At 42.8% G+C, this 21,016-nt stretch overlaps 1 protein-coding gene across 8 annotated transcripts in view; it reads left to right on the forward strand.

Annotated features, from left to right (window-relative positions):
* Positions 1-19,782, forward strand: part of dnm1a (dynamin 1a) — a 49,648-nt gene extending 29,866 nt beyond the window's left edge. For 3 of the 8 annotated variants that reach the window (XM_085463819.1, XM_085463813.1, XM_085463814.1), the window contains 7 exons: positions 11,358-11,467; positions 12,159-12,270; positions 12,492-12,506; positions 13,162-13,332; positions 13,429-13,670; positions 13,881-14,084; positions 16,838-19,782. In XM_085463819.1, coding sequence (XP_085319945.1) covers positions 11,358-11,467; positions 12,159-12,270; positions 12,492-12,506; positions 13,162-13,332; positions 13,429-13,670; positions 13,881-14,084; positions 16,838-16,868 — 885 coding nt within the window. In that variant the 3' untranslated portion in view covers positions 16,869-19,782. Of the gene's footprint in view, positions 1-11,357; positions 11,468-12,158; positions 12,271-12,491; positions 12,507-13,161; positions 13,333-13,428; positions 13,671-13,880; positions 14,089-14,917; positions 14,955-16,837 lie in introns of those variants that run through there. The other 5 variants (XM_085463816.1, XM_085463815.1, XM_085463817.1 and 2 more) reach the window with 3 other exon arrangements.
* The last annotated feature ends 1,234 nt before the right edge of the window (positions 19,783-21,016 follow it).

Raw genomic sequence — 21,016 nt, forward strand, 5'->3', positions numbered from 1 at the left:
GAGGTAGGAAGGGCTGGTTTGGTACATTACATCCTCCCTCCCTCCTTCTTTCCCAGCGACGTCCTCAAATGTTCTTCCCAAAAAACAAAAGAAACAGTCTGTCATCCTTTCCTCGCCTCTTGCTTTCTGTCTCAGTCTTTCCTTGTCACAGTCTCCTATTTTTTTTACTCCTGTCTCCTCCCTCCATCTGTTACCTCTCTCTCATAATGTCTATTTATTTGAACATGGAGCTGTGAGGACGCATGGAGACCTAGAACCAACACCACGTGCTGATGTTACAGCTCAGCTCAGCCTGCTGCTGTAGCTGTAGCCTAAAAAAGGTTTACGTGATGTTTTATATCCGACATTTTACATAAGCCCCTCACACACTAGAGTACTCCGAAGGAATTATGCTGACCACCTGGGTGGAGACCTGCCAAAATATGATGCTTTGTTTAATTTCAGGGGGGAAAATGCATCAGTGCATACAGAAAACTCCACGTTTTTGCGCACCCTTTTCCACGTATATGTGTTGAAATGTTATTTGCACCATCTTGCAAAATCAGCACACGACTGTTTTATTGGTGGTGCCGCTTGTCACGGGGAAAACCCTCGCCATGGTCTGGCAAACGCATACACACATGGACACACTCCACCTCCAGACACTAATAATAACTTTCGACCCAAGTAGTGGTGCCAGGATGTTTTGATTAGTGTGTGCGTGTGTGAACGCATGCATGTGTGTGTGCTCTTAGAAGCCTTCTGGTCTGTATTACCACAGGACATGCCAGTTCTTTGAATTAGGCCGCTCTAAAGCTTAAAGCTTCCCAAAGCAGAGAGAAAGTGAGGGGGATGAGCCACAAATTGAGAAAAAAAATGGTTGTAAAGAAACATTGTGTATATGAATGTAAAACACTGGATTTTATAGACTTGTAACGCTTGTGATAGCCGTGCATTGGTATAATCAAATCCATATTTTTACACAAGCATGTGACAACCGCAGTTTCACATTGACAATAGTACAAAGGCACAAATGGCTTGATTTCATTTGATTTTTTTAAGTGCCTGTATTAACTTTGGGTGCCCTTTTTCTTTTGTGTATGTGTGTGTGTGTGTTCAGTCACTGCGCATGTGTGTGTCTGCCCGGGTTTCCCTGCTCGTGCTGTAAAGCTGCCAGAAAGCCAGACTCTCCTGGTGATCCCAGCTGTAAACATCCTGGGGGGAAACAGCAGACCGCTGCTTTCAGCACACTCATAGTAACATGTCTGCTTTAATGGTGAGCGTGTGTGTGTGTGTGTGTGTGTGCATGCACATGGACTTTTGCTTTGTGCGTTACGGGTGTGTGTATGTGTGTATATATATATATAAATGCATATACACTTGTGTGTTTGGTGGCAGGGCTGTAAATGGAAACAGGTTGGTTTTGTGGTGTTCATTCCTGAAGACGATGCTCTGTGATGAGGCACCGTGTGAACGTTTCTTTTGCTTTGGCGTGTTTGCGAGGGAGTGGGGATTCGAAACGGTACACTGCGGGTTTGCTTTATCAAAGACAGGCAGGCCCGAAGGTAAACTGTGGTCCCAGAGAAGAAGTAGAAGCAAGGGGCCGCAAGTGGAGGGGGGTAGCTAAACTTGTAACTTTTCACATGACATCACCTACAAACACTAAAACCCACAATTTTCTGTCTTTTTTTGGCGGGAGAGCTATATAAAAAAAGCAACAAAAAAAAAAAAGCGAACCCAAAAACAAAACGGTGAACAGACAATGATAGAGTGGCTGCTCTTTCAACATTTCTGTCTGGTGGCTTCCTGCCTCTCTGCACATTACATGGTCATTTGAGGTAAAGCGGCCGCAAGCTGATGCAGGGAAAGCAAGAGGCATAATTGTACATTTTCATTATGAGTGCAGTGTGACGCTGGAGGTTTACTGTGCGCTTTAGTTATCTTTTTGGGTTTTTTTCTGTGTGGCTGAACTTTTCTGGTTTCAGCTTTTGGTTGCATAGGAAAATAAACAACATGTTAAAAATGTCTCGCAACCATCACTTATATCTATATGCCTGTGGTGTTTATTTACTTTTCGTGGAGCCCGTATATGTGTGATAAGTTGCTCAAGAAAAAAAGAAAAACAACAACATTGAAAACTTAAGCCTCTTTATTGTGACGATTTTTAAATTTTTTTCACAAGCTGAGTCGCAGAGTGAGGTCTTGGTTACACAAACATCATATAGCTTAATAAGAGTACAACCTGATGGGTCTGTTTTCAAAATTTTAGGACTTCTCCATCACTCATAAATCCATCCTGGGCGAGGGCTAGGCCTTCTGCGGTGGAGCCTTTGGGTGCTTTATTTAGGCTCGTGCCCGGGCTGGTCCAGATGGACGAGGGGTGGTGCAGCTGCGTGTTCCCACAGCCTGATGTGCTTGTGCCTGCTGAATGCCCTTTGGAGGGCTCTCACTTTTTTTTTTAACCCCCCCCCCCATCCTGCTTTTTTTAGGCAGTCGTCCTGTGCTTCCCCGGCCAGCCTAACCAATGTGCAGACTACTGTACAACCACTACTTCCTGAACAGGTAGTCTGAACACTGGGCAGGCGGGCCGGGCGGCTGAAGGGTAGCGCTGTGGAGGACTCTTTACTCATGCGCTCAGAATCAGAATCAGATATATCACCACACACACTCTTAATCGTACTCACTGTGATTGCAGCCAGGCTCCGGGGCCTGGCTTATCTTCGCAGTCTGACTGCCGCAAAGGGCCGATCGGGGATGATTGAGTGAGCTGGGATGGAAGGGATGGAGGAGGAGGTGGTGGAGGAGGAGGAGGAGCGGGAGAGGTTAGACGGAGGTGATAGGCGCTGATTGGCAGATTCTGTGACATTCCTTCCTGTTTCCCGCTGTGAAAAGCAACATTCCTCACCGAGCTCTACGGGGGAAACACAAACACACAGAAAGTGTTTAATTAATGTTAAATATCAAATATAACACATTTAGAAGTCATAAATCTGTTATATGTAGCCAATGAGCTTTAATTACTCATCGGCTAATTATATGCTTTTTAATCTGAGAATTTTGGTCTTAAATATTAATGTAACAAAGTAACTAGTATTTCTTTGCAAGAATTCTGCATTTAGAAAAGATTAAAGGCAAAAAATAAAGCCCAGCACAGATGCCAAAACACACAAAAATGGTCAACCTATTTAGCCCAAATTAGTGCAGCCTAAGCCCCATTTAGTTCCCTTAAAATTTCAGGCCAAACCGAACAAAAGTCATTAGAGTTTCAAGTACTTATGGTTAAAAACAGCTGCAAGTGCAAGTGCTGTTAATCTCCCTGGAACAGATCTTATCAGATAATATTTGTGGTCAGCCGAAATCCTCCCAACCCAACACGTCCCTCTAAAACGCCGGAGTATGCAACCTTTCGTCTCCTTAGACGTACGCCGAATGGAAAGAAAGAAAGCGGGGGATACCTGCGTCTTGGCGATCTCGTTTCACTTCTTTGCATCTTTCTGCGTTAGGTGATGCTTCTTCTTTCCCAAATCCTTGCTGAATTTGCCTGTTCTTTCATTCAGCGCTGCTGCCACACTGCTGAGGGAAACCTTGGCTGATCGGGGTTCAAATGCTCCTAGAGCAAAAAAGGAAAGAAAAGAAAAAGACAAAGGGGGATCTCCGGTAGCAGGCAAGGTGGACTGGCTGGAGGTTTGACGTGGCAAGGGACTGGCCACCAAGTTCTCCCTTTGAGAGACAGAAGGAGAAAAGGAGTGAGAGAGAGAGAGAGGAGATATGGAGAGAGAAAGAGGAGGAGCTCGCCGGCCCCCTATTTTTCCTTTCTCCTCTCTTCTTTCTCTCTCCACTCCCTCTGTCTGGCTCACCCCTCCTTTTCCAGTCTCCCTCTTCTGGCTTGCAGGGAGAAAGTGGAAGGTCAGAGGTGAACAGGAAGTGAGACACATTCATTTGGCCTGCGTGTTGTAAAAGTTTGGAAAGGGAGTGAAGGACGGGCTGCAGAGGGAGGGAGCCTTTTAGTGGAAGCGTATGTGGACGCGTTTGCGCTCTCACGTGGAGGCATTTATGTGTTTCGCAAAGCATTTGCGTGTTCTCAATGCAGTGCATCGCTGCTTTTGATACATGTGAGCATACATATATAAATATATATATTATGAGTATGAGTGATGGATTTGTGCATGTAGGAGTGAGCCTGGATGAGAGGAGAGGCTCCGTGGTCTTTGTAGAAAGGGGCAGGAATGTCGGCGTTTTCTTGGCAAGCAGGAGGAAGCCTTGTAATAACTCCAGATGTGCAGCCCTGTGGTCTCCATCTCTCTCTTGCTCCTTCTGTTTTTATTTCTAAAGCTGATTTCCTCTCCCTGTCCGACTCGAATAAAGAGCCCTTTATGCAGCTCTGCAGCCTTCCCAGCACACACACACACACACACACACACAGAGTGGTGGCAAGGGGGGTGGGTTGGTTGCTGCTTGGAAGGGTGACATACGACTGGTAAATCAGAACCAGGGCGAAAGACATGTGTGCATGTGTGTGTGTGTGTGTGTGTGTGTGTGTGTGTGTGTGTGTGTGTGTGTGTGTGTGTGTGTGTGTGTGTGTGTGTGTGTGCAAAAGAGGAGGGAAAAGGCAGTGTTGAGACACAACCAGTCAAAAGTTCCTCCTTTACTTTCTAGGGCTTCACACGCACTCACAGTTAGGTTTGGTCCTTACTTCTAGCAGACAAGAGTAATTAGTGCTAGTGTTTCCAGGTGTGTGTGTGTGTGTGTGTGTGTAGTAGTACGTGTGCAGTGTAGTGGTGGCCAAGGCCATGTGTTTGTTTTAGCTGCGGTTTCTGAGCTCCGACCTGAGCTCCAAATCAAAGCAGGCACGATCCCACGAGAGACGAGTCAGCAGTACCGCTTGGACGGCTAGAAAAATGGGGAAGAACTTCAAAATGGGGGGGCGAAACGATGCCCCATGAACAAGGAGGTCCAACAAAAAAATGAAAAAAAAAAACCTAGCAAGCCAGAAAAAGAGAATTACAGAAACCAATCCTCATAGGACATAAAATGGATTAGTGTTGCAGTCGAGTTTAGGGTTTGGAGGATTGGAAAGAGTGAATTTTAATGGGTAGGTGGGGGAAATGCTGCGGTCGCGCTAACATTGTTTCCACTGTTTGGATGACCAGGCAGACAGCTTACTTTTCAGACTCTTAGTCAGGGAAGCCAGAAATGCTGAGAAAGTATGCACATACACACGCGTGATCTGCGCTCCCATGTTATTCCGTCTTGCCGTGAAATACAGCTGCTTAATACTGTCACAGAAAAACCTCAAGGTTCTGACTTTGTTTTTCCTGCTTTGACAGCAGCTCCGCCAGTTCGTGGGCGAAACTGTGTCTTTCGTGCGTTGCGTGTGGGGAAGATAAGATTGCGGGTGTTGCTCTGTAAATGTATTTAAGAGAGCGCTCTGTACGTAATTGTGGAAGCAGCCTGTAAATCTGAATGGCTGAATGTGTTTTAATGTGCGTGTTTCTGTGAAACTTTGCAGCTCATTTTCTATCCAGAGACAAACAGCCATAATTCTTTGGGTAACAGAAAATGTGAACCGCATAATAGCTCGGTTATTTTTCCTTTCTCTCATGTGATATCGTATCAGCGATACTTATCTGTTGAAAGGAGCATATTTTAAAAAGACAGTGGCTTGAGGAAAGGGCTCAGGAAACACTGGGAGCCTCATCCGTCTCATTTATCCAGCTCAGGATTGCTGGAGCCTGACCACGCCGACAGCGGGTGAGGCCATGAGGACCCTTAACGGGCCACCAGTCCATCACAGGGTCAAAAAATACAGAGAGAGGGACACATTTTAGAAGCACCAGTTAACCGAACAAGCATTTCTTTGGACAGAGAGAACCCATGCAAAAAAGGCCTAGGCCACCAGCGTCAGAGGCTGGGAGATAGAGACACAAAAAAAGAATGTAGTGACATGATTAAGGGGTGATAAATGTCTGTTTGAGATATTAAACATACTTAAGTTAATGGAAGTGAGCGCAGGATGATGTAGCAGGGAAAGTCAGAAAGGCTGTAAGAATGATAAAATCTGTCATGAATGGAAAAGAAGATTTGAGATTATAGAAATGAAGGGAGAGGGACACAGGCTGGTCTGTTCATATATTTAGTTTATGATATGATAATGCTGATGATGTTCCTCTTTTGGAAACATGGAGCATAGTGTGAGAACAAAAATGACTACATGAAACAAAGTATACGGGTGACTCGAGGATCCAAGTGACCACAACATAACTCACTAAGCGATGAATTTGTTTGTTTAGAGTTAAATTAAAGTGAGCTTCAGGTTCAAGGTTGGGGTTGGGCTGTCAGTAGGTACAGGGTGAGGCGAAGTTTCTAGGCAATTAATATAATTGGAGGTAATGGCCGCTGATGTGATGGAAACACAGCTGTGTATGTGTATCTGCGTGGCAATTTTATTGAGGTTTAAAAATGTATAAAACATACATTTTTGCTATTTCTGTGACTGTTTTACACATTATAAAATAAAGTGCATTTCTCCAATGGTGTATTTATAATTATATTTTGTTTGTTTTTTTATTTCATGCTTTTTTATTTCTTTGACTTTTAGCCTGACACAGCTTTAATGCTCATGAAGTTTCACGAGACTGAACTTACTGCAAATGTATGTGGGTCAGTGCCAAGTGTAGCATTTACATTTTCTATAAAAGCATTCACAGTGTTTCCCCCGTATTCTGACATCACGTGTTTACCTTAAGGTACATAATCCTTACATGAAAAACATGCGTGAACACTGGCAGACGCTTGCGTGCCTCATTTGCTTGTGAGGGAACTGGGGTTTCATGTCATTTAGCTGTGATTGGTTTGTACTGGGAGTTTTGCTGTGAGACACAAAACACACCAGCTGAACATTTGCCCTCCACCAGACAAGATTGCCGCCGTGTGTGGATTTTAGCGTGTGTTTATATAGTTAGTCTGCTGGCCAACCTTTCTTTTACGCTTTGGTGGTCAACGGTGATTGATCACATGTCCTTGATAGCCCCGAGGTTGTAACACTGACCTTCTGCAGGAGTAAATTCAGGGCAGATAATTGACTGTTTAGCAATTAACCACTAAACAGGAAGGTATCACTAACCTGCCAGGCTGCGTTCAACTGCAGTCAGCATGTTTCATCTCTCCACAAAGACATTTGTTCACATTTGTGCAGTTCCCACAGGAAAATCTCAAAGCAAAGCTCAAAGGCTGTTGGGGGTTTTTTTCTGTAAGAAGGAATGAAAAAAGATAATCGAAGGAGCCAAAACCTTGTCATAAAAAAGAAAATGTGAGAATTAATGTTCATATCACTGCGAAATTGGACGTTTCAGATTTGATTCGAGTTCCTGAAACATGTGCACCTGACATGCTGTTATCAAAAAGGCACTTTTGCATGATAAATGGAGGATTATAGAGTGTGGGCCCTGGCACGTTGCTCAAGGTGATTTGTTATGAGCATTATTGCGCAATCTTTAGCCAGATGAGTCATGAACAGCTGTGTGTTTTTACACACTGCCCCAGAATAGCTCCATTCCAGCTCTTCAGCGTTGTAATTCTCTTAGCTAAATCATTGTCTGTTCCTCATTTAAATATTGGCAACATGTGGCCTTACTTTAAATAAAGTCCAAACAGCATTAAGTCAAATTAGGTTTCCTCAGATGCCGTCTCTGTTTCTCATATGTTGCTCACAGACCAAACATGGCTTTTGCGTACGTCAGTGGGTTTTTTCGTTACACACAACGAAAAGATGCTTATGTTCACAAACAAATCTTTTCTACAAGAACGTTGTGACAAATCGGTTCCTACAAAAATCTATAAATTGATGAAATTGGTCTGAACAAGTGCATCAAACCCACTGAGCCTCACTCTATACTACTTTCTCCGTGCGCCTTTTTTAAAAGAAATCCCCTCTGTGTTTAATTTTTTTTCTTCTTAAAGACAGAAGTCAATGGGGAAAATGGCAGAAGAATGGAGGGAAAGAAAAGCAGAGGGAGGTGAGGAGGAGGGTTGTGAAAATTACCATTGGCTGCCACCCAGGGCCCAGTCTTTGTGGTAATGAAGGGTTAGAAGCAACGTTATTGCTCCCAGATGCCGTGCGGCTTCTCCGCAGGCCTTTGATGCATGGCCCAAGTCACCAGGATTTTTCTATCAGACTCCCATCAACATACACAGTAACGCACCACCGCACACACGTGCACGCACACATACGAAGACATCCAGCCTCTTAAAACAACATGGATGCTATAAACGAGTATCTTCATGGTTTCGCCAACCAAACTACTCCGATTTGTTTCAGAGTGTTAATTGGTTAATGTTCCCATGTATGTGTGTGTTTTGGTGTTTACCACCTCCAAGTGTGTGTGAGAAATGCCCATATTCGAACGTTTTATGTGTTTGACTCTTTTAGATATTTTTTGGGATGGCGTACGGAGTGGTGAAGTTCCTTTACGAATCCAGAAGTGAACTTCTCCTGACTCTCTATAATGAGCCTGCTCTTACACACTAGCAAAACAAAACCATGAAAAGCACTTTGTTCACACACTGCTCCAAATACCAACTACTAAGTGCCCGCCTGTAGTGTGTGTGTGTGTGTGGTGTGGGTGTTCAGACGGAAAAAAAAAAAACCCATAAAAACCCCCCAACAAGGATCACACCTGTGTTTTGTGTACAAGTGAAAAAATGTAAACGTGTTTAAAGAAAATATCAAACTAAACCTAAAAAGGTGTATTTTTGCAGCTCAGTCTGGTGGTAATCAGCCTCTGCTATTTCTGCATTGATGCCAATACAATTACAATCAATCTAAAGAGTAATGGAAACTCTGTGGAATATTAATTAAGTAATGACAGATGGATTTAGTCAAACACTGTGACTAATTTTCTCAAAGCACCTGCCTAAAAAACGTCCCATATAATAAGCAGAACACATTTTACACCCATCTGTCTTTTAACATAGGATAACCTGATAAAAATGAACAATGTAACCATTATGAAAGAAGGATTTACCCAATTGTGCCCAGTTTCACTCTTTCATGAGGATAACTTATGGTTCACTATGAAAGATGAGACCACGGATGCTCATCTAGAGCTGAAATCCTGCTTAGCAGCTATCAGAATCAGGAGCTTCGTGTCCAAGTGAGCCCAAATGACCTGTTGATGAATGTGTGTGTGTGTGTGTGTGTGTGTGTGTGTGTGTGTGTGTGTGTGTCTACTTGAAGCTTGGTCCTGTGCAGAGAAAGTGTGCATTTCAGACCACATGTGTGCATCTGCAGGTTTGTTTTCTCATGCGTCCCTGCGAGTGTGCTTAACATCTGAAATCTGTAACGTTGCCCACTCACACTGCCTGGATTTTATAGGAGCATATGGCAAAGCACTCAAGCACCTACTTCCCCCCCAATCCTAGTACACACACATAAAAAAGAAACACATGCACACACAAGAAACTGGCTGACTGATAATGGTCTTATTTGATGTTGCAATAGGACAAATACATGGACAGTCTTAGCAGATATCTGGTATTCATCAATTTGTTGTTTGACTTTCTGGCATGTGTGGTTGCCAGACTGATCAAACCTCAAACTCAAATCTTCCACTCTCGCATCATCTGCACCCCCCACTAATATTCAAGAAAACTCAAGAAATCATTTGTATTTCTCTCTTACTGTTGCTGTTCTTGTATAACATAGTTATTCTCCGTGTTGGCGTATTTTCTCTTTACCTTCCCCACATCATGTGCACATTCGCTGCCCCTCCTCTTCCCCTGTTTCCATTTTTCCTGACTGGATTTACTGGCCAGAGGAGAGGAAAATGTATGAATCAATCCAAGGTTGCTCACTCCCAGGGAGAGGGAAAGCCAGAGAGTGAGAGGAACAAGGGAGGGGAGGGGGTGAAGAAAGAAAAGAGATGATGGTGAAATTGAAGAAAAAGAGAGAAATGGGGGGATGGGAACTCACCAGTTTTATAAAATAATGATGTCAGCTTTCAGCGGCCTGTGGTGACTTCTTGTGTAGCCGTCTTTTTTTTGGGTAGCGGACACCTCGGTGTACGGGCGCTGCCAAATGTGTTTGTGTCTTTATGTGTGTCTCTGTGATGTTTTACATGCATTCAGGGGATATGACCATTTGGCTGCACAGCTCATAAATCCTTTGATGAAGGAGTTTGTCACACATTCAATCCCCGTCTGTCTTGCTCTCTCTGTGACACACACACACACACACACACACACACACACACACACACACACACACATAAACACATGCTGAGTTGGGCAGGGCAAGTCCGTGGTTAGCCATCCAGATGGTTTTAAGGTTAGTTAGAGACTACGCTCAAAAGGTGCTGTTTGGAACCAAAGCAGGGTGTGTGTATGTGTGCGCATGCCCGTGTGTGTGTGTGTGTGTGTGTGTGTGTGTGTGTGTGTGTGTGTATTTCTGTGTCTGTGTTTAGAGAATGTTTGTAGAAACTCACCAACCTCATGCTATTTTTGGAATCTCATTTTGTTAATTCTCATTTTATTGTCGTTCACACACACACACACACACACACACACACACACACACACACACACACACACACACACACACACACACACACACACACACACACAGCATATTATGCACCGTGACTCAAGAAACTGGATTTTCTATCAATAGACTTTGAGAAGTCCAACCGCGGCATATATATATATACATGTGTGTGTGTGTGTGTGTGTGTGTGTGTGTGAGAGAGAGAGTTTATTTGCTTGAGATAAAGATAGAGATCAGACTGAGCTGACAAACTTTGAGGTTCCCTGATTCATAAATAGTTGGACGTCTGTGTATCATATGTTGTGTGCAAATTTACAAGTACAAGAGATTTCTAGCCTGGAACGCTCTCCCTCTCTCTTTCTGTCTGTGTGTTTCTCATTTGTTGCTTGCTCTCTCCCCCCCACCCCCCCACCCCCTTGACTCTGCACAACTGTAATCAAAACCACAGACTGTACTTTCCCATCCATCTCCTTTGCTTTTCTTTCGTCTGCTGTAGAACTGAATGTGCGAGCTTTTGCTCTTCATTTCCGCTGACCTTTTTTATCCGCTTGTCTCTTTTAGCCTGCTATCTTTTTGTCTGTATCAGCAGCGCAAACTAATGACTCAAAAACTTTTTCACACACTCACCATTTACTATATATGTTACATAATACAATTGTATGCGTAGCTCTAAATTTCACAGCCCAGAGTGATCATAATGCAGCATCTGCACTAGTTTTTCCTTTAAAGCGACTCTTTTTTTATACAGTGAGAGTATCTGCATGACCCTTTCTCCTCTTTATCAGGGAAGTCTTCCTCCTCGTTCTACTCACTGCTGTGTCTCTTTCACCCCCTGCAGGAGAAGGAGAAGAAGTACATGCTGCAGGTCGACAACCTGAAGCTGCGCGATGTGGAGAAAGGCTTCATGTCCAGCAAGCATATTTTTGCCCTCTTCAACACCGAACAGAGGTGTTATTAGACACACACATTAACACTGTAACGCAGAAACAACTTAAATGCACCACAGCGTTAAAAGTTGCTCTTTCGCCCACTTTTATGTTTACATTAAATGAGTTTTGGGATTTCTGTGTGACAGCCAGTGAGGATGTAGTTGTAAAGCTTAAAGAATATCCCGATATTGGGGAAGTCTGCAGATAATTTAAAGTCCTAAGTAAAAATTATTCCAATGTAAAAGGACAAGAGTATAATAAAAATGAACTTAAATTAAGAAAGTAAAGGTTTTAAATTGTGCAGAGTGCCCTTTCCAGCGTTGCATGACATTTTTAAGTATCTACATGTAAGCCAGACTTTATTGTTGTTACTGTTGTAGATAAGAAGCACTAAATTATACTTTGGGGCATTTTAATCCCAAAAAATGATAAGAGTTTTGTATCCAAAACAAAAAAAAGTAGATTAAAAATGACCAGAATTATAAAGTAAATGTTGTGAAGTAACAAAAAAGCTATTTTTGTAGTATAGTGGAGTAGAAAATATGAAGTAAGATAATATAAAGTGAAAACAGAAATTCTGGAGGAAAGAACAAGTTCCAAGTTTTTACATTAAAGTGACTGTATTTAGTTACTAACCTTCACTGGTGGAAGGACGTACAGCTGATGAGACGGGACTATTGGAGTGCACTGCTCACACTGTGTCTCCACAGAAATGTGTATAAGGACTACCGTCAGCTGGAGCTTGCGTGTGAGAGTCAGGAAGACGTTGATGCCTGGAAAGCCTCCTTCCTCAGAGCCGGAGTTTATCCTGAAAGGGTCACGGTAAGATTTCATCTAAAGCACACGTGCACAGACAACACTGTGACGCAAACACTCTCACAAATGTGGAATTTATTCCCACTTCATATTATTTGTGTCCAGTAGTAGCTCAGGTGGTTGCTGTGATGTTTCCTTCTGCAGTCTCTTTTAATGTTATTGTGTTTCTCATTTGCCATCTGTCCTTTTCAATGTCTTTTATCTCTCATTGCTATTTGGCGTTGTAGGAGAAGGAAGGAAAGGTATGTTATTCTGGGTACTAGATCACTTTTCTGTGTTTTCTATGTAAAGCATGAACTGTACTTTTACTTAAATGGACCTGTACCTGAGTTGTGTAGCTGACAGTGATCAGTAAATGGATAGTTTAGCGTAATCATTAGGAGTAGATTTTTGAACCACTGATAGGGAATCACCTTGCTGGTGCAAAGATAGCATTTTATGCCTATCAAACTGTGTAAATTTGACTAAATAATCTTTTCTTAATCCCTTGAGTTAGGTGAACTTGTTATGGCTTAACAAACAGGAAAAAATAATCCAGTGAAAGTGGTCAGTTAGGAGGACTGGACTGAAAATGAGTGAAAAGCCAATAAATGTCTAAGCCGTGTCCAATAGAAAGTGTGAAAGATCTTCAGAAAACCTGAAGAATTATTGCTCAAGACCATGTTAAAAATTACTAGAAAGTCTGAGTTCTTGGAAGCAAAATATAAAGAAATTCTTTTTATTTAATTATTTTCATCCACATTTAACTACACTGATGAATTGTGTGTTCATCATTCAGCTGGTAATATAATTTCCTGGAGAAAACCTTTTCCTTCCTGTCATTCCTGAAGTGCTATCACCCTCTCTGTAACTCTGCTACACACACATTTTAAAACAAAACCCTAATTTGTCTCACAGAGTGATGGTGGTGATGAAAATGGTTCTGACAACCTCATGCACAGCATGGACCCTCAGCTGGAGCGGCAAGTGGAAACCATCCGCAACCTGGTCGACTCTTACATGGCAATCGTCAACAAGACCGTCCGCGACTTGATGCCGAAGACCATCATGCATCTCATGATCAACAATGTGAGTCTGCTGCTGTTGTCTCGTATGTCACGCTGAGACGACAGGACTTTGAGATTTGACAGACAGCGTGCTGTGTTTCTCTCCCTCTGCGTGCAGACTAAAGAGTTCATTAATGCTGAGCTGTTGGCCCAGCTGTACTCATGTGGTGACCAGAACAGCTTGATGGAGGAGTCTCAGGAGCAGGCCCAGCACCGTGACGAGATGCTGCGGATGTACCACGCTCTGCGGGAGGCTCTCAACATCATCGGCGACATCAGCACATCTACTGTAACCACCGCCATGCCACCACCCGTGGACGATTCCTGGCTTCAGGTGCAGCGTAGCGGATCTGGAGGACGGTAAGGCACATGAGACATCAGACTGTGGGACTGAGAGAGTACGTGTGGGAACAGGTTGGGGAGAACAAATATTAAAAGCCCATGTCTAATTCTGACATATGGTCAAGTAAATAAGAATATTCTAAAAAGACGCAGCATCTGACTTATTGACACTTTCCTGATGTTTTTCTCCTTTTATGTTCCTCTCTTCACTTCTACTTTCTTATCAAGATCTCCGGCCACCAGTCCAACTCCAAACCGCAGGGCTCCACCAGGACCCCCGGCCCGTCCAGGCTCTCGTGGTCCTCCACCTGGGCCTCCTCCTGCAGGGGGTCCCCCTGTCCCTTCTCGCCCCGGAGCTTCTCCTGACCCATACAGTGGGCCACCACCCACCGTGCCCTCCAGGCCTAACCGCGCACCCCCAAGTGTGCCTAGGTGAGTGGAAACTCTTCCATCATAGAGTAAGCCGCAGTAGATTTTACAAGGACACTGACATCCAAACTACAATTTAAGATAATGTGACGTCACCAAAGCTGAAGTGTGGATACTCTCTGTTAACAAGGGGGATGTGAAGACGCCCGGATGAGGGGATAAAGGAGGTAAAGGACAGTAGAAAGCGCTGGTTTTGATAGGGGATAGATTAATAGGCTGGTAGATTGCTAGTTATCCCCATATAGGCACTACAACTACAACATCTCACTAATTTCTTTCACCTTGCTAGTATCTTTCAGCCATCACCAAACTTTCAGCACGTTGTCAGGCATCACCTGTTAAATAATCTGTTGCTAAAAGCGAGGTCGTCTGGATTCCTTTGAATTAAAACATGATCTGATGAATGAAGGGGAGATGGGAATGTGGAGGGGCTTCCTTTCTGGTATTCATTAATTGTATGCATTTAAAATCCCCCCCCCCCCCCCCTTTCCTGTGTTTGTGAGCTAGCTAACCTCTTTAACCTGGGGCTAACTGTCAGTAGCTCACCTGTTTTACTGTAGAGGACGCTAACGTGGCTGAGCGAAGCTCTCACTGGAAAATGACAGCTTTTTAACATCTTCACTAAAACTAATCTGTTTTAAGTGCCCATTTTTCATCTTCCAATCCAGTTTTTCTGTACTGTGAGCTGCCATGAGTGAGAGCTTCGCACATGCGATGTTGGTCATTTCCTGCGCTGTAACTGTTTGCGCTCCTTTTCTCTCTTCTGTCTCCTCTTCTTCACCCCTCCGTCCCCTGCCACACCTCTGTCCCACACACTGCTATGGTTCCTTCTACAGAATCACTATCACTGACCAGTGAGGACTAACATTACTGGTACGTTGGGTACTGTCTGCAACCATGATCATCATCATCACAACGACTTTCCTTCTTTCCCTTTCTCACAGAAACCATCCCTTTCACTGCATGACCTTTTCCTTTTCTCACCACTGTTTTCTCAGAGGGCTGCATGAGCAAACACACACCCGGCGCAGAGTGTGTGTTTGCATGTTTGCATCAGTGGCTTGAGCTCAATTCAAGCTCAGTCTGATGTTATTTTGTCTGTAAAGAGCACCAAAGGAGGACATTTTGTCAGTGTAGGCCAGGGGTGTCCAATGCCAGGCCTTGAGAGCCGGTGTCCTGCAGGTTTTAGATGTATTCTTTATCCAACACGGGTGATTTAAATGGCTAGATTACCTCCTCAGCATGTCTTGAAGTTCTCCAGAGGCCTGGTAATGAACGAATCATTTGATTTAAGTGTGTTCACCCAGGGTGATATCTAAAACCTTGAGGCCTGGAGTTGGACACCCCCGGTGTAGGCCAAGAAGACTCGCAACAGATGTCCGGGACCTAACTAATGTTGGTGCTGTGTTGTATATGTGTGTATGCCACAAAATCCCTCCCATACCTGCTTATATCGATGTGTCTGATGCTTTCTTTTAGTGACACGGTGCTCTGTTTACCAAAATCACTTTTCTTTGCAGGATTTAGTTAATGTGGAGTAGCCCTACTGGTGATTTATTTTTTAGGTAAATACTCTATAGTTTAACTAACAAATGTATTACCCTTTAAGAGCACTTGGTAAGTACAAGCCATATCTTCATTTATAAATAATAATGAGATTATAAAATTTTTCTTTGGAGAATAAGTTGTATAAGCTGCCATCAGCAATCCCAGCTAGCTTTGCAAAAAGATCAGACACTAGACTGTGACTGTTGAGGTTATTTGAGTACAGTAGTTTCCTATTCTCACGTTAGGAAACCAGTTTGAGATGATTTGAGCTCTGAGTTTGTGTGTGGGACAAAGTGGGATGCAGTCATAATGCAGGGCTGGGAGGTGGCCAGATAAATTGTATTTGAACACAATGTTTCCAAGTTTCTCGCTAAGAAAAGAGGAATAAAAGGAAGCCAAAGTTCGTTCTCATGGTCTCAGGCGATGGATGCTATACAGTACAATATATACGCCTATATTCTCCATTATGTTACTGTTGTTTCGGCTGCTGTACTGTCTGTTAACAGTTTTTGAGTTGTAGTTTGAATGTAACTGTAAATGGGCATATATTTCTTTTGAGCCATATCTGCCATTGTCTTGCAAAATCTGCAAACCTTGTGAATGTTTTGGTAACACTCACTGACCAGGCATAGCATCATACGTAAGAGAATCGACAAACAGGCAATACCAACAGGTATATCATATGTGCAATGGTACAGAGCGCAAAGATGTTAGACTAAATTATGGAGTGAATAAAAGATGGTTCGCCCTAACTGGGAATAAGAGAGTATATCTGCATCTCTAAAATGTCACACATTCATTTTTGCTTACATGTTTACCTTCAAGCAAACACTTTGCATTTGTACAAGTCAACTTCTCTTTGTTGTGTTTAACAATCAGTTTAATCTTCCCTTCAATCAGCAACAACTGCTGCTTAAAACTTTAATGCCTATCAGTGGATTTGCTCTCCTGTAGCAGAACTACAACTGAACAAACTGCACGTTACTGTAGATAAACAGCAGCTGGATGTGCAGGAACACCGCCTTCACTTAACTGAGCTTCAAATCTTTGTCACGTTGGTTGTATTTTTGGATGCCTCCATGTGTTACTTGAAGATACAGTATTTCTGTGTGTTTGTGCATGAATGTACACATGGGGGCTGTAAACCTGTCAACAGGGAGCAACGGCACTAATCCAGTCTCTCCTTTGTGCTTGTGTGTCCACGGCAGTCGGAGACCCCCGCCATCTCCAACCCACTAGACTCCCTGGCTCCTCCGTCCTTCCCCTCCTCCTCCGTTTAATTCTCCCCTGGATGAGAGGCCACAGACAACAGCGCCACCCTCCTGTCGTTTTCTGCCTCGTCTGACCTGAGCTGGTTCCCAGCTCCTGCTTCTCCCTCGCTTCCTCTTCTTTCCCTCCTCCTCACCTCCACCTCTCTCCCGCATACAGTGACGCAGAATACTTGAATCACACTTGCATGACTTACAAACATGCTGCACCCTGAGAACTCAATCTATGTAAAGACTGATGAAGCAAATCAGTTAGCGTGTGCACGCACGCAGTATACAGTCTAGTAAACACGTGCAAACACGTGCAAACACTTAAACACGGAAACATTTTTCCTGCTTTTAAACTAAAAGGGTAGACATTTAGCATGAAGCTATGCCTGAGTATTTCTAATAAGTATTCTCTCTTATTATTCTCTCATTCATCAATTGTTCTTTTATTTCATGTTTATTTATTTTCTTCCTTTTTTAAGGAATCCTTCCCTTAAAAAAAGATGAAATTTTAGGGATAAAGCAGAAATTTAGAATTTTTCGCTGGCAGATTTTCACAACGGTTTCAGATAAAATGGCACAAATTCTTCAGTTCACTTAAACATCCACTAATACCAAGAACTTGCAACATACTTCATGGTAATTTGATGGATACTTTGACTCTGTAAATACTGGTGTTGTGCAGAGAGTAAATGCTTTAGTTCCTCTGCAGCATTTCAGCCTCGGAGTTAAAGTAAGAGGCAGAAAATGTTTCAATCAGCAGAAGTGACGATGGATAAAGTATTTCATAAGGGAGGTGATGCAAGCTGGACTTTTTTGTAACTCTGGTGTCTTCTCACTGCACTATTCAGAGTTTGAGTTAATGTGTTATGGCAGTTTTCCATATTCGAGTGTGAAGGCGACTGACTTTAATCAAGTCCACTTGTGAGCTAAACTATAAAGAACAAACCGTGAAAGAGGAGGTCTGTCTCACACCCTGCAAATCATGGTTTTCATTACCATTAGCATTGTTGTAAAAGTTGACCTGTTTCTCACGTGGCTGTAAAATATTATTGCTAACTAAACAGCCACTAGTTGTTAATGTTTGGCCTCGGTGTGGGTAATCTGTTGTATGTTAACCATCATGCATAGTTTAAAAGAACAGCTGGATTTTATTTCCTTGATGATTTTTAATATTCATCTGGCTGTCAGGCGATTCATCATTCAAAAATGTAATCTTACCAGATGATATCTCATGGCCACATCTTAATTACATAATTCCTATGCCGGAATAACCCGTGGCTACACATTACTAACTGGTGGCAAAGCAATAATATCCCCCTCACCCTGGAGGTGAACATCGTCATTTCTCTGGTGCCTCCTCACCATTACGATTTTAGTTGTAATCTCTTACTTGTTGTAATCTCTTCATCCTGGCAAATAAGATCGTCTTTTTATTTTCTCTCTTCTTTCCTATCACCTAAACAGCCGGTCAAACAAGGGCGGGCCCTCTCGTCCCGAGAGCCCCCTGCCACCATTCGACTCTTAGAAGGAAACATTCTCCCTGTTACCTCTTCTCCTTCTTACGCTCATCTCGCATTTATCCATCCACCCATCACTCACTCACTCACTCACACGAGGAGAGGAAGGCTTGAATGAATAACAGAAGTAAAGGATCGCCTGCAAATTCTTCACCCTCAGATAGACGCTGCTGCTCTTCGTCCATTTTTCCTCCTCCTCTTCATTTCAGCCTTGCAGGACGGGAGGAACTGCCCGTTGTAGCCTCAGGAAGGCCCTCAGTGTCACTGTTAAATCCACCTGCGATTTAAAACTGCTGTTGTCTGTGCTTCCACACGACCTATGCAACAACTGACGTAAAAGGAAAAAAAAAAAAAGATGCCTCTCCCGTTTCTTTCTTGCTCTCTGCTTCACACAAATGTTGTTACTGCATTATCTTTAAGCAAATGTGCAGCTTCAGACAACTGCAGGACACGCGAGACTCCAGCCTGAGAGGAAGGGAGTCTTTGGCCTGGGTTGAAGCTCTGTGACTGTTAGCTAGATAGCTCTTTACATATCCTTTTTATTCAGACGGGGAAAACAGGAATATTTGCCGTGTGAAAACATTCAGAATTTTAAGTCAGTTGATGATTTGCCATTTCTTCTCTTTTCCCCCCTTTTCCCCCTTTTTTTTGTTTGGTTTTGTCTTTTTTCCAGTGGTCACGGGGGTGAGTGAGAACACTCAAAAACAGCCACAGTCTATGCATAAAACTGGCATTAAATGAAAAAGCTCCTTCTCTTTCACCCTGTCATTTTACACGTGTGAGAACCTGTGACCCGTGCGAACCCACCACCTTTTCTACCACTGACCTCCACTGTCAGCGTGATGTGGTGTATTGTATTTTGAACCCAAGCAAAAAACAACCCACCAGCCACAAACAATAATCTGCTATTCATCCCTTGTGCATCTGGTACTCCACGACTGCAAAGTAAACACAACTAAGCATATTTTTCTTCTTATTTAATGGTAAATAGTTTATTATGGACATATCTTATTGTGTTATTCTGTATATGTGTGATGCATCTTATTGAACTTTCACTATCTAGGGAATTTAGTGTATGAAACCGCTGAATATTTAAATTATGACAAAATGAGTATATGTATAAGGAAGTAATGTTTTAAAAACTACAAAAAATATATAATACAATGATGTATATGGGCAACTGCAGGCTGTTGAATACTTTGGCTTGCAGCAGAGGGCTTTTGCTTTTCTTGTCCTTCTGTGTGTAGAATAGCAGCGAGGGGCGGGCTGAATGTGTGAAAGTCCTGCAGCGATCAGGTCCTGCGTCTTGTTTAGACTGATGTGCAGGACTGCTGTGCTCTGTCAAGACATTAAAAACTTCAGTGTGTAATCAGGGAAGTATGTCTTTGTGTCCTTTTTTTTTTTAAATGCTGGTACATACTGGTGGTAACACAACTATACGGGAACTCGATAGCAGCTAATAATGAAACCACCAGACGAATGTGGACACAAAGTAAAATATCCTTATAGGCATATTCAAAATCCTGGCTGGATTATTCCAACCCCTTACTCAACCCCATCATTTACATATACATCTTCAAAAGCCTTTTCAGACCTTTCAAAAAAAATAACCAAGTGTCACTTCTACAGACTGTTCCAAAGGTCTTTCATAATTTCTTATTTTCCCCTCTTTTCTATCTTTTGGTACTTGGCACAAAAACACAGAGGTGGGACCAAGTCATTGTTTTGCAAGTCTCAAGTAAGTCTCAAGTCTTTATCCTCAAGTCTCAAGTCAAGTCTCAAGTAATGTCAGGCAAGTCAGAGTCGAGTCTCAAGTCATTGGTGTAAAAGTCCAAGTCAAGTCACAAGTCTTAGAACTTTTTTTCAAGTCAAGTCTAAAGTCATAGAATTAATGACTCGAGTCTGACTCGAGTCCAAGTCATGTGACTCGAGTCCACACCTCTGCAAAAACACATAATTCGTTCCAATTTCTTTAGGTTAATCTACAAAAAATTCCAAAGATAACAGTTCAATAAAATAATATCTTTACATGTATTAGCTGTAAACTTGGCATATTTCATCTGAGGAAACAGGACAGATGAAACAAAAAGTGTCGCAAGTTTACAAACTACCTACAGAAGATGAACAGTATTTGAAACTCATGTCATTAAGAAACCAGAAAACAAATCTAGCAAAGACCTGAGAGATGCCTATGGCCCTTCAGTTAAACCAATTTCTGTTCACTGAAGCCTCATCAGAAATGGTCTCAGTGGAAAGGTGGCTGTCTAGAAGCCATCCTTAAGGATGGAGGCTGGGAGAAAAAGCTGAGGGATTCCAAGTTACACAAAAAATGGACTGAAAATCAGGGTTAACAGGTCTAATGGAGTCATGAATCTAAATATGAAGTTTTTGGTTCAAATCATCAATACATATGGAAAAGGGTACAACAGTGGGTGTCTATGGTCATCTGTAAAACATGGTGGAAGCTCTGTCATGATTTGGGGCTGCATTTCAGCCAGCTGCGTTGTGAATCTAGTCTAAACGTATACAATTAACAAGGAAAAGTGTTGTCAGATTTTGCTCCAGCATGCATTGCCATCTGAAAAGCATCTGATTAGCAAAGGCTTCATTT

This window comes from Copadichromis virginalis, linkage group LG7 (genome assembly GCF_057382275.1).
Source record: "Copadichromis virginalis isolate Kocher_CV1m ecotype Utaka linkage group LG7, C_Virginalis_male_GT1.1, whole genome shotgun sequence".
NCBI lineage: Eukaryota > Metazoa > Chordata > Actinopteri > Cichliformes > Cichlidae > Copadichromis > Copadichromis virginalis.